Below are 13,294 nucleotides of genomic sequence, written 5' to 3' on the forward strand. Positions count from 1 at the left end.
TCTCCGGATATTAATAGACAAACTTCCAGTGGGGGTCACTTGTTGGGGATGTCTTCTAAAAGCACCAAACGCGTTTCGGGGATCTCCTTTCCCCTTCCTCAGTGGTGACATCCCAACTTACTGTGATTCATTTTATATCCCTTTTAAGATGCCTGTAAGATCAGATCTGGAGTAAGGGATCTGCTCTGGAACACCAAAATCTGGTCTGGAACCAAAAAATGCATATGCGGTTTCCATCCGTTTTTTTGGGGGACGATGCATTTTTTGCAGTATATTGTGCCCCATGGTCTAATTAGTCTAGTCTATGAAAGAAATAGTCCAGAAAGGTTGCTAAATGGTCAATTCATAACAAAATACATTAATATGCGGATATCCTGTAACGACAATCAATTCTTAGTGCTATACTGTGGATATTAATTTCCTAAATAACATTACATAAGTGTGAAGCATACAAGTGAAATAAATATAATATTACATATAATATACTAATAAATAAGGTGACCGTGCATCTGTTCCAGTGTTGAATAGTGGATAAGGTGCATGTAATATCAGATCTGGAGTGAAGGATCTGCTCTAGAAGACCAAAATCTGGTCTGGAACCAAAAAACGCATATATACGGTTTCCATGCGCTTTTTGGGGGGACAATGCGTTTTTTATGGAATAATGTGTCCCATGGTCTAATTAATCTAGTCTATGACAGAAATAGTCCAGAAAGGTTGCCAAATGGTCAATCTATAACAAAATATATCAATGTGCAGATATCCTGTAACAAAAATCAATTCTAAGTGCTATATTGTGGATATTAACTTCATAAATAACATTACATAAATATAAAACATACAAGTGAAATAAATATAATATTACATATATTATCCTGATAGATAAAGTGATGGTGCATCTGTTCAAGTGTTAAATGGTGGGTAGGCAATATTTTTGCACATTCAGGACATATGGTCCCCTTCTTTTTGGACTTTTTTTTGAGTTTTTATTGAAGTTTTAGATTTTAGGTATTTTTAGGGAATAATATTGTATTGTGATGTTGTATTTTAATATATTTTGCCAATTAAATATTGTGTAACAACACTATTACTATTGCTCTATTTCCATGCGAGGGAGTGCCAGTCTCATAATATATACTTTTTATTACGCCTTTGTTGATTTGAGGGAATCAATTTGAGACTAGAGCCCCCAATCCAGAATTGTAAGGGGAGTGAGCGGTTTGTCTCTACTACTTTTTCCATTATGTTTTAACTATTTGTGATATTTTGAACTATTTATCTATTTATGATTGTGCAGCTGCGCATAGAGAAAGAGGGAGAGCGTTATGGGGGGTGAAAAATCACTGACATCATGTCCCTCCTCATATAATGGGCAACATGGGGCTAATGTAAGGTACATGATGAGGTTATTTACTATGAATATGAGGCACATGGAGGTCCAGATTGATAAAAACCATGCGCCTCACATTAATAATAACTCCACGCATTAAAGGGGCTGTGCAGTAATATATAGTAATGATCTATTCTCAGGATAGGTCATCAATATCAGATCGGTGGGGGTCCAACACCCAACACCCCTGCCGATCAGCTGTTTGAAGAGGAGGCGGCGCTCTATTGTAGCTCCCACCAATCATATACTGATGACCTATTCTGGTCATGAGTACATATTGCTACACAACCCCTTTAACCCCATGTTGTGCATTCCTCAAGGATGTACTTGGTGGTGTGAGGAACATGGTTTTAGCAATTTAGGCTTCCATGTGCCTCATGTTAAAGCCTCATTCACACGTCAGTTTTTTGTTCTGTGATTTCTATCAATGATTATGAGCCAAAACCAGGAGTGGAGCCTTCACCGACATAAGGCATCAGGGAAAGATCTGCACCTGCTCTGTGTTTAGAGCCGCACCTGGTTTTAGCTCAAAATCACTGAGTAAATACTGACAGTGCGAATGAGGCATAATAGTAATTAACTCAATCATGTAGCTCCATACATCAACCCTGTTGCCCATTATATGAGGAGGTATTTGAAAGTATTTCTATTATTGAGAGGCACATGGGTTTATCCATTTGGACTTCCTTGTGCCTCACATTAATAGTAAGTGACCCCATCAAATACCGCCTCACATAATGGGCAACATGGGGTTACTGTGGGTATTTCTTTGTGTTATTAAGTGTTCTTACATGGCAAGACCACTTACTGTTATCTCACATATACACTCACCTAAAGAATTATTAGGAACACCTGTTCTATTTCTCATTAATGCAATTATCTAGTCAACCAATCACATGGCAGTTGCTTCAATGCATTTAGGGGTGTGGTCCTGGTCAAGACAATCTCCTGAACTCCAAACTGAATGTCAGAATGGGAAAGAAAGGTGATTTAAGCAGTTTTGAGCGTGGCATGGTTGTTGGTGCCAGACGGGCCGGTCTGAGTATTTCACAATCTGCTCAGTTACTGGGATTTTCACGCACAACCATTTCTAGGGTTTACAAAGAATGGTGTGAAAAGGGAAAAACATCCAGTATGCGGCAGTCCTGTGGGCAAAAATGCCTTGTGGATGCTGGAGGTCAGAGGAGAATGGGCCGACTGATTCAAGCTGATAGAAGAGCAACGTTGGCTGAAATAACCACTCGTTACAACCGAGGTCTGCAGCAAAGCATTTGTGAAGCCACAACACGCACAACCTTGAGGCGGATGGGCTACAACAGTAGAAGACCCCACCGAGTACCACTCATCTCCACTACAAATAGGAAAAAGAGGCTACAATTTGGACGAGCTGACCAAAATTGGACTGTTGAAGACTGGAAAAATGTTGCCTGGTCTGATGAGTCTCGATTTCTGTTGAGACATTCAAATGGTAGAGTCCGAATTTGGCGTAAACAGAATGAGAACATGTATCCATCCTCTGATGGCTACTTCCAGCAGGATAATGCACCATGTCACAAAGCTCCAATCATTTCACATTGGTTTCTTGAACATGACAATGAGTTCACTGTACTAAAATGGCCCCCACAGTCACCAGATCTCAACCCAATAGAGCATCTTTGGGATGTGGTGGAACGGGAGCTTCGTGCCCTGGATGTGCATCCCTGAAATCTCCATCAACTGCAAGATGCTATCCTATCAATATGGGCCAACATTTCTAAAGAATGCTATCAGCACCTTGTGGAATCAATGCCACGTAGTATTAAGGCAGTTCTGAAGGCAAAAGGGGGTCCAACACCGTATTAGTATGGGGGCACTAATAATTCTTTAGGTGAGTGTATATTCTTATTATCATAGCCAAATTTACCACCCTAACTCCTCCCACAGTTTTCACACTACATAGACAGTAATATACCGAAACGTGCGGATTGTTCCCGATTGGTGTGCTATTACTTTGTGGAACGTTTCACCAAATGGTTCACAAAATATCATTTTTGTGGCGAAATTGGTCCGATAGGAATGAATGGCGGAATGTTCAAAGCTAGAGTGTGGAGGGGGGCGTGGCTTGCCAATGGGTGAGTGAGACGTGTGTCGCTGCAACTCTCCCGCCATTCCCACGCTAAAAAATCTGCTTTCACCTGACTGACATGGGCAGGAAAACAGCCAAGAACGCTGCGGACACCGATCAGCAGGGTGACGGAGCCGGCATTCAGAAATTCTTCAGTTCCCAGCCGAGCACAACGGGACAGTAGGGAGCCCTCAAGATGGCCGCCTGCACCTCCACGCCGCTTCTAGATTGCGGCTCCTGCTCGGCCCCCTCAGATACTGGCTCTGGGAGTCCCTCATCGTGCACCTCAGATATCGGATGGGACCTACAAGCACAACTGAGAGCCTTACCTACAAAGGAGGACTTGGAACACTCGGTCTCCTGCCTCGAGCACACCTACAGATCAGAGATGGAGGTACTGAAGGGGGAGATTGTTCACTTGGGTCACCGGGTGGAGGCTTCTGAGAAATCACAGGAGGCCGTCTTTGAGCACCTTGCAGACCATCAGCAGGTGCTTTCTGTTCATTCCACGCAGATCTCCCAGATCTTATCCCATATTGACGACATCGATAATCGTCACCGGAGAAATAACCTCCGGATAAGGGGGCTGCCAGAATCCGTTATGCCGGCTGACTTAGAAGCCTCTGTTCAGGTATTATTCAGCTCTTTTCTAAAGGGCTCTAACAATTCACCCATAGAGCTGGACCAGGTCCATAGGGCCCTAGGGCCTAAATCAGCAGACCCCAACAGACTGCGGGACATTGTATGCCGAGTGCATTATTTCAGAATCAAGGAGGACATTATGAGGGCCGCGTGGCAGTCCGAGGACTTGTCCTACCAAGGGGCCCAAATTCAGATCCTGCATGACCTATCTAGGAGGACACTGCAATTACGAAGAGCGGTTCACCCTGTTCTTACCCTGCTGAGAGAGAAGGACATCATATATCGCTGGGGCTTTCCGTTTCAGCTACATGCCAGGAAAGACGGCAAGATGGCGACGTTCTGAGACCTGGAGGATCTCCCTAAGTTCCTTGAGACTTTCTCGTTGCCCAACGTTTCCCTCCCAGACTGGCCAGTGTTGCCATCCCCTGCACAGCTGCCAGACAGAGCTCGGTGGACACAAGTATCTCCGCGGTCAGCGAAGTCAAAGAACACGCCGTGATACCCGCGTTTACTTTTCTTATGTTGGACTATCATTTGCCCACTTGATAAGTGATCCTTTGCACCCGTTCTATACTCCTCAGGGTCCTCGTATTTAGTTTTTCTGCACATTGTTTCAGCTAGTCTAATCTGTCTGTTTTCAGCCCTCATTTACACTCCCCTGTGAGTGTTACCTGCAGTTTTGTTAAGTCTGGCTGTGCCCTGGCTCCCATTTTGGGGCTAGTGCATGGGCAGTAACATGTTTACTAAATAGCTTATACCTGTTATACCTTCATTTTGAATGGCGGGAGGATGCTTGCTCGCCCTGAGCTTCCACCGCTCCTACCTGTCTAGTTTGTGTGGCGGAGACCTCCCTGAGATGCCGAATCCTCAGGCTGAGTGCCACCAGTTTTTGCCTTGTGTACTAATTGTGAGTCTTTGTCTTGTTTACCCTGTCTTGTCCTCTCTCCCCTGCTGTTCTCTCCTTCCCCTTCCTTCCCTGATATGGATGTACTTAGATTCCTCAATCCTACCTCCCTAGATGGCGTCTGTTAAGTTTAGTTCCTATAATGTGAACGGATTTAATGAACCCGCTAAGCGCAATCAAATCTTGTATAGTATGCATAAGCAAAAGGTCTTGATAGCTCTTTTGCAGGAGACTCACTTTAAGACTGGACATGTGCCCTCCTGCAAAAGTAGATATTACACGACCTGGTCGCACTGTACTCACTCAGAGTCCAAATCTCGGGGTGTGTCCATTGCCGTCCATAAATCAGTACCCTGTGAAATTTTGGATACAGTCTCTGGTCGTTTTCTCTTCATTAAGGTTTCCCTATCGTCTAGACTCCTAATAATTGCTAATGTTTACTTTCCTAATGCAGGGCACTCTCGTTTTGCCTCCAAGATGTTTTCCACCTTGATTGACTTTGCGGATGGGCTGCCGATCGTCCTAGGAGGAGATATTAACTTTCCCTTAGACGTGTCCCTGGATGCCTCCTCTGGTAGGTCCTCCATCTCTCCTGGGGTGGCCCGTGGCTTCAAGAGACATCTTAGATCCCTTAAACTCATAGATGCATGGCGCATTTTATTCCCTACCACAAAAGATTACACGTTTTTTTCAGCATCTCACAACACATATCACTGCCTGGACTATATATTTATCTCCCACTCCTTACTTGATTCCCGCCCAGCCGCAGGGATTGAACCTGCGTTATTTTCTGACTACTCCTTGACATGGGTGGCCCTTGACATTGGTGACCCCTCCAGGTCTTTCGGTTCCTGGAAACTCAATGACAATATACTCAGAGATCCTGTCTGTGCTGCTGACATACGTTCTGCCCTTACTGACTTTGCCTTAAACCATGAATCTGACCCTTCCAGCCCGACTATTAAATGGGAAGCCCTGAAGTGTGTGGTTAGAGGCAGATTCATCCTACACGCTTCCAGACTTAAGAGAATTAGGGCTGGGGAGGTTAAATCATTATTGGTGAAACTAGCGGAGCTGGAGCAGAAACATAAGGGGTCACTCTCAAATGAGGATTTCCAGGAGCTCTGTGAGACTCGCACAGCTCTCAGGAAAATAATTGACCAAAAGTACCTGAGCGCTAGGGACAGGCTACAGAAACTCTTCTATGGTCATGGTGATAAAAGTGGCAGACTGCTAGCGAGAATGCTGCGGCCCAAATCGAACGCCTCATATATCCCCTCCCTAAATCGTAGGATAGGAGGGCGAATACATGCGACAGGGGACATTCTACAAGAATTTCGCTCCTATTATGAGGAATTATATAACATTAGAGGGAAGTTCGCGGACTTGCCCATTGAAGCTAAAACTAAAAAGATCAGGGACTATATGTCCGGCCTGCTTGGCCCTAAACTATCCGCTGAACAGAGGGAAGAATTAGAAGGTGAGATAACGGAATCGGAGGTGCATAAAACAATTAAGGGTTTGACAGTCGGTAAAAGCCCAGGACCAGATGGCTTCACGCCTCGCTTTTACAAAAGCTTTCTGGACGAGATTTCATCCCCCTTCGCTAGAATGTGCAATTCCTTGTCGGATGGTTTGTCTTTCCCTCCCCAGGCTTTGATGGCCCACATCTGTGTTATTCCGAAACCGGGAAAAGACCCGCTAGCATGTAGCAACTATCGTCCTATTTCTCTGATCAACGTAGACGTGAAGATCTATGCAAAAATTTTTGCTGATCGAATGAAACCATTTATACCATCTTTGATCCATGTAGATCAAGCGTGCTTTGTCCCGGGGAGGGAAACGCGGGACAATACCATCCGTACCATGGCCATTATTGACCATGCTAGCAAAAGGGGATCTCCTCTGTGTCTTTTGTCGATCGACGCAGAAAAGGCGTTCGATCGGGTGGATTGGTCTTTTCTGTCTGAATCCCTAAAAGCGTTCGGTTTCGGCCCTGGCATGATAGATAGAATTTTGGCATTATACCGTGACCCTAGCGTCCAGGTCCGAGTCAACGGATCATTATCATCCCCATTCCGTATCCATAATGGCACCAGACAAGGGTGTCCACTTTCCCCTTTGTTATACATTATGGTTATGGAATTTCTAGCTAGAGCTCTAAGGGCCAATGAATCCATCAAGGGCCTAAGTATGGGTGAATTGGAGTCAAAAATAGCCATCTATGCAGATGACCTCCTTATATATTGCACTGATCCGCTGGTCAGCTTCCCTAACATTCTGAAGGAATTCTCGTCCTTTGGTGACCTCAGCAACTTTAAATCTGAGGTCCTTAATGTTACTTTGCCCCAGAGTTTGGCCAACAGTTTACAGTCCTCTTTTCCCTTCCGTTGGGCTCACGGCCACATAGCTTATTTAGGCACGGCCATCCCCTCTGACCTAGCTAGTCTCTTCTCCCTGAACTTCACCCCTCTTATAGAGGATGTTCGGAAGGATCTGAGGGCCTGGAGGGGGCTGCCACTGTCCTGGTTCGGTAGAATTCACACACTTAAAATGAATATTCTCCCTCGTATCTTATACCTTTTTCGCACCATCCGCATACCCCTCCCGAACACCTTCTTTAGGACTCTGAGGTCTATGTTCCTTAAATTTATCTGGGCTGGATCCTCCCCTAGACTGGGGATGAGATTTTTAGCACATAGTAGGCCAAGGGGAGGCGCGGGGGTCCCGGATTTATCTAACTACCATAAAGCGTCAATCCTTTCATACATATTGGATTGGTTCCACAATGGGCAATCTAAAAGATGTTTGAGAAACTTGTAGTGGGGTACCCAACCCAAAATATACTCTGGATCTCTAAATCCAAGAGACCCTCGCGGCTCCCCCTACTGACCTCGGGCATCTTGAAAATCTGGGATAGAATAGCACTACCATTAGGTCTCACTCAGTCCCCCAGCCCTATGACCCCCCTTCTTAATAATCCTGACTTTCCTTTGGGAATAAGTCGTACATCATTTCTGGGTTTGGCACTCACAGATAATCCTACTGTATCTATGGTCCTTGCGAGGGGCTCCCTTCAGCCACTCTCCTCTTTCCCGGGGGGGGGGGGGGGGGACATCTAAAGGGGCATGGTTTAAGTACATTAGCTTAAGAGACTTCCTGTCCTCCTTAGGCCTCATTAACACTCTATCTAGAGACCTCACCCCATTTGAGGCGTTGTGTACCCAAACTCCCCCCCCCCCACACACATTTAGTGTCTCTGGTCTACGGGCTACTCCAGGGGGAGGATGACTCCATCTCCGACTTACCCTTTGTAAAGGTTTGGGAAAGAGAATTGGGGAAATCTTTTCCTTCTGACCTATGGGAGAAGGCATTCGAGTTATCTCATAAATCTTCTATAAGCTGTGGACTCCAGGAGAAGAATTTTAAGATTATGTCCAGGTGGTACAGGACCCCGGTCCTTCTGCATTCTTTCTTTCCTTCCTGCCCTAGCTCTTGCTGGAGATGTGGTCGCGAGGAGGGCAACATGTCCCATATTTGGTGGTCCTGCAGCAAAATCACTCCTTTTTGGGAAGCTATTAATGATCTGTATGACATGGTCAGCGGTAGCTCCTCCAGATGGACCCCTGAGGGCGCTTTGCTTTCCATGTTTCCTAGCTCAATCTCCACATTGGAAAAGGGTCTCCTGAGATTCTTTGTTCAAGCAGCACGCCTGGTTATTCCTAGATTCTGGAAATCCACTTCCCCCCCTCTCCCTAGGGACTGGCTTATCACTTTTGAAAAAATCAGAATGGAGGAGCTCTGGGCGGAGGACATGGGTAACTCCACTAAGTTTTTAAAAATTTGGACTCCTTGGATCCTGTTCAAGGGTTCTCCTGATTTTAACACGTGGCTAAATAGAGATGTCGCCAGTCCCTAGAGAGAATACACCTTCCATGCAGAATTCATTTTCTTTACCTGCACCATTAGCAGCGCCTATACTAGAGAGTATTCCACTTACGGTCCGTGAAACTTAGGATTTGCTCCGCATTGTTCTTTAAACCTCTACTGGTTCTATCAGGGTATCCCTCCCCCCCCCCCCTTTTTTCCCTCCTTTCCGTCTGTGGTCTTGTCCTTGTATGTTTCTTTTGTTGTGTAGTATAAGTTAGAGCTTTCTATCTATATATTCACCCGTAACTGGGATTTTGTGATACCTTTACAATGGAAGCTGGGTTCCCGAGTTATATTCTGGTATCCATTTTTCTACAATATATCTGCGTACATTTAATGTGATTGTCTGAATGTATACAACTACTGTACACAGCCTCGATTTGTAATCGGGCTGTTTTCATTGTACTGCTACTATATTGGCTCTTCTATTAAAATAATTTGAACAACAAAGCTAGAGTGTGAGCTGAAAAATCAGGACATGATTTCTAAACGGCCACCACTCCCTCATTTTCAAGCCCACCTACACAAATCTTATATCAAAACGTTCAGCTATCCCTGCTGCTACTACAAATGTCCACGGCTAAGCCATAGTCCTTAAAGTTTTCACAATATGACCATTTGTTTGCAACTCACGCCGCCCATTGACATTCATTGAAACTCCACTCTAGCCACCTCAAATTTGAAGGGCAATTTCTAAACTGCGACTGTGCCTTCATTTTTCATAGACATACTATGCATCAAAATGTAGGTCTGGGTCTTGTGATTCTCACAATATGAAGCTCTTCGATGTAGGATTTATAATTAAATTACAACCGTTTGAAGATGGCAACCGCCAGTGAAGTGAGCAAGTTGGAGCAGTTTGTTTTTAACCGCGCTTCTCTGCCCTTGCTGTAAAGTGAGTTGCCATAGGAACCCAGGTGTGTGAACAGCCAGCAGAGTGACAAAAGCTAGAGTGTGAGCTTAAAAATCATGACATGATTTCTAAACTGCCACCACTCCCTCATTTTCAAGCCCACCTACACAAATCAGCTGCTAATTTTTTTATAAATGTATGTTTTAATGTAACTGTGAAGCACTTTGGGCAACAACATTGCAATTAAATGTGCTATATAAATAAATGCTGAAATGCATTTCTCACTCTATTAAGCTTGCCATGTGCACTTTTTAAATTTGATCAGTCAATTGGTTAGTGTAATGTTTACTATCTTTACTCACTCCAAACACTCCACACAGTTACTCTGCCCACTCCATAAAGTTACTCTGCCCAGTCCAACCTTTCCACAGTTACTCCAGCCACTCCAACCACACAACTGTTACTCCAGCCACTCCACCCAGTTACTGTGCCCACTCCAGTTGTAGACTACTGGTGGAGGCAAGAACACTTCACAGAATTTACCCAGAAATTGTAGCTCTTCTAGTTTTCTATGTTATCGAATAACGTCATTCTTTAATTGGAATCAAAACCAAAGTCTAAATTCTGGAATTGTGATCGTAATCTTATTTTTCTGTGACTTCTCTCATGACTAACAAGATCTGATTTTCTCGTAAAACATTGCTCACATTCTGAACATGAATACATCTTCTCTCCTGTGTGACGTAGCGCATGTTTAATGAGATTTTGTCTAACTATAAAACGTTTCCCACATTCTGAACATGAATATGGCTTCTCTCCTCTGTGACTTCTCTGATGTGCAGCAAGACTTGGTTTCTGCGTAAAACATTTCCCACATTCTGAACATGAAAATGGCTTCTCTCCTGTGTGACGTCTCTCATGTCTATTAAGAGTTGATTTATCCATGAAGCACTTCCCACATTCTGAACATGAATATGGCCTCTCTCCTGTGTGAATTCTCTCATGTCTATCAAGCACTGATTTATAAGTAAAATATTTCCCACATTTTGGACATGAAAATGGCTTCTTTCTTGTGCGAATTCTTCTGTCTGTAGAAAGACTTGATCTTTTTGTGATCTCTTGAAACCTTTCACCCCCTTTCTGACTGGCACTTGTGGTAGCAATCTGTGATTGGTCCGAAGATTTCTCATGAACAGGGTGATTATATGACAGATCTGTACTGTGAAGTCCTGGAGGTACATTAAGGTTTTCTCCTGAAGAGCACTGCATGATGTCTTCATCTTCTACTCTATAATTTAGTGATAACATGAAGTTTCCCTCAGAATTCTTATGGGAATTTTCTGTTAAAAAATACAAATTAAATTTTTTATCTTATCTAAACAAAAAACATAACACTCCTATTAGGAAGATGCCATTCATTCTCACTGACTTTGGCCAAAAAAATTAAAATAAAATCCACTTGTGATCCCAGCCTTACAAAGCTTCTATAACTTCCTGACAAAGTCCAGGATTCTGGTTTACAGTCGGTCCTGACTTTTATTACATACAGTAAACCATGACTTGATAAAACTCAAAAATTTGAAAAGCCGGACCATGTCTGGAAACCAGTCCTTATTTCTGCTAACACATTTTGCCCTTCAAGATCAACTGGACATCACTTTAATACAATAAAGACCATCATGGTTGGAGCTGCTTTGCTCCTCAGGGTCTGGACACCTTACAGTCATTGGCTGAACAATGGGGCAGATTTACTAATCCTGTGTGAAAGGTAGAGAAACAGAGTAAAGAGGCTCCGCATTTCTCACAGCGGCTCAGGCTGGAGGACAGACCTGCTGCACGGCGACACACTTCTGTCCATCTCTATGCCATCTAATTATTGGCTTTTCTGTCACAATGGCGCATCTTAAGCCCCGCCCCTGCAGAACTTGCTTGTTGTGAGCTGTCTCCATATGGCAGAACCTTACAATCCCCACGTGGGACAGATTATAAGAGCAGCACAGATCAGTCACTGGTTATCTACGAGCACATTCACACAGAGCAGATCAGCTGCAGACATCTCAGTGACTGTCCCGCTGCCCTGAATGTGGCTTGTAATAATCCATGCACCTGCTGCAGGGGGGTCCGACCTCCTCCTCCAGTCACATGTAGCAGGTTGCATCTTCTCTGCTTGTGGAGTGACTAGAGGATCCCAGACATGAAGGGAAGGAGAACGACTGGAAAGTCACTATGATGGCCTCTCCTTATAAAAGTAAGGACCTGTTCACACCACGTCTGAGTCTACAGCAGAACATATGTGCGGAGGGTGTAGTCTACTATACTGGCCCGATGGAGGCCAGAAGGACATGGCCCCATCATGTGACTGGAGCCCTATGGGTATGACTGACATAAAAAGAACACGTAGCCTCTAATGTAATGTGAGAAGAAACTGTGGAGCGCCTTCATTACATGTCACTGCACACACGTGTATACACTGCACATGACGGGTCTTACCCTGTGATATAAGAGGCTGGTGCTCCTCCATTACATGTCACTGCACACACGTGTATACACTGCACATGACGGCTCTTACCCTGTGATATAAGAGGCTGGTGCTCCTCCATTACATGTCACTGCACACACGTGTATACACTGCACATGACGGGTCTTACCTTGTGATATAAGAGGCTGGTGCTCCTCCATTACATGTCACTGCACACACGTGTATACACTGCACATGACGGCTCTTACCTTGTGATATAAGAGGCTGGTGCTCCTCCATTACATGTCACTGCACACACGTGTATACACTGCACATGACGGGTCTTACCTTGTGATATAAGAGGCTGGAGCTCCTCCATTACATGTCACTGCACACACGTGTATACACTGCACATGACGGCTCCTACCCTGTGATATAAGAGACTGGTGCTCCTCCATTACATGTCACTGCACACACGTGTATACACTGCACATGACGGGTCTTACCTTGTGATATAAGAGGCTGGTGCTCCTCCATTACATGTCACTGCACACACGTGTATACACTGCACATGACGGCTCTTACCCTGTGATATAAGAGGCTGGTGCTCCTCCATCATGGCCTCCTTGTACAGGTCCTTGTGTCCTTCTATATACTCCCACTCCTCCATGGAGAAATAGACAGTGACATCCTGACACCTTAGAGGAACCTGACAACACAATGACACCGTCATCACCCAGACCCCTCCAGTGCTGTCACTGGAGAATTTCCCAGCATTCCCAGCAGTGTCACCTCTCCAGTCAGCAGCTCCATCATCTTGTGGGTGAGTTCTAGGATCTTCTGCTCATGTATCAGGGGGTGAGGGGGAGGCTCTGTGATGGGGGGAGGGGTCCTGCTCCACCCTCCTGACTCCTGGAGATGGATGATGGGAGTCACACAGTCCCCCGATGTCTTCTTCACTATTGTGTACTCCTGTGGATGGAGAGAGACACTTAGGGAATAAACCCTTCAGG

General features: G+C 44.7%; 1 protein-coding gene across 1 annotated transcript; it reads right to left on the reverse strand.

Moving 5' to 3' along the window:
* Window positions 1-10,292: 10,292 nt before the first annotated feature.
* On the reverse strand, window positions 10,293-12,920 carry LOC120991995 (gastrula zinc finger protein XlCGF71.1-like). Its single transcript, XM_040420760.1, has 2 exons — window positions 12,867-12,920; window positions 10,293-11,163 (listed from the first exon to the last, which is right to left on the reverse strand). Exons 1-2 carry the CDS (start codon window positions 12,898-12,900, stop codon window positions 10,418-10,420), a joined length of 780 nt encoding a protein of 259 aa, XP_040276694.1. The 5' UTR covers window positions 12,901-12,920; the 3' UTR covers window positions 10,293-10,417.
* Window positions 12,921-13,294: the final 374 nt, after the last annotated feature.

The sequence above is a fragment of the Bufo bufo genome, chromosome 2 (assembly GCF_905171765.1).
Source record: "Bufo bufo chromosome 2, aBufBuf1.1, whole genome shotgun sequence".
NCBI lineage: Eukaryota > Metazoa > Chordata > Amphibia > Anura > Bufonidae > Bufo > Bufo bufo.

What these genes read in the sequence shown, in the direction of transcription:
- LOC120991995 (XM_040420760.1), bottom strand. Translation starts at nt 12,900, where the DNA reads ATGATGGAGGAGCACCAGCCTCTTATATCACAGG. An exon ending in CCAGCCTCTTATATCACAGG is followed by an intron (nt 11,164 to 12,866) that starts GTAAGAGCCGTC and finishes ATTTTTTAACAG; the next exon opens with AAAATTCCCATAAGAATTCT.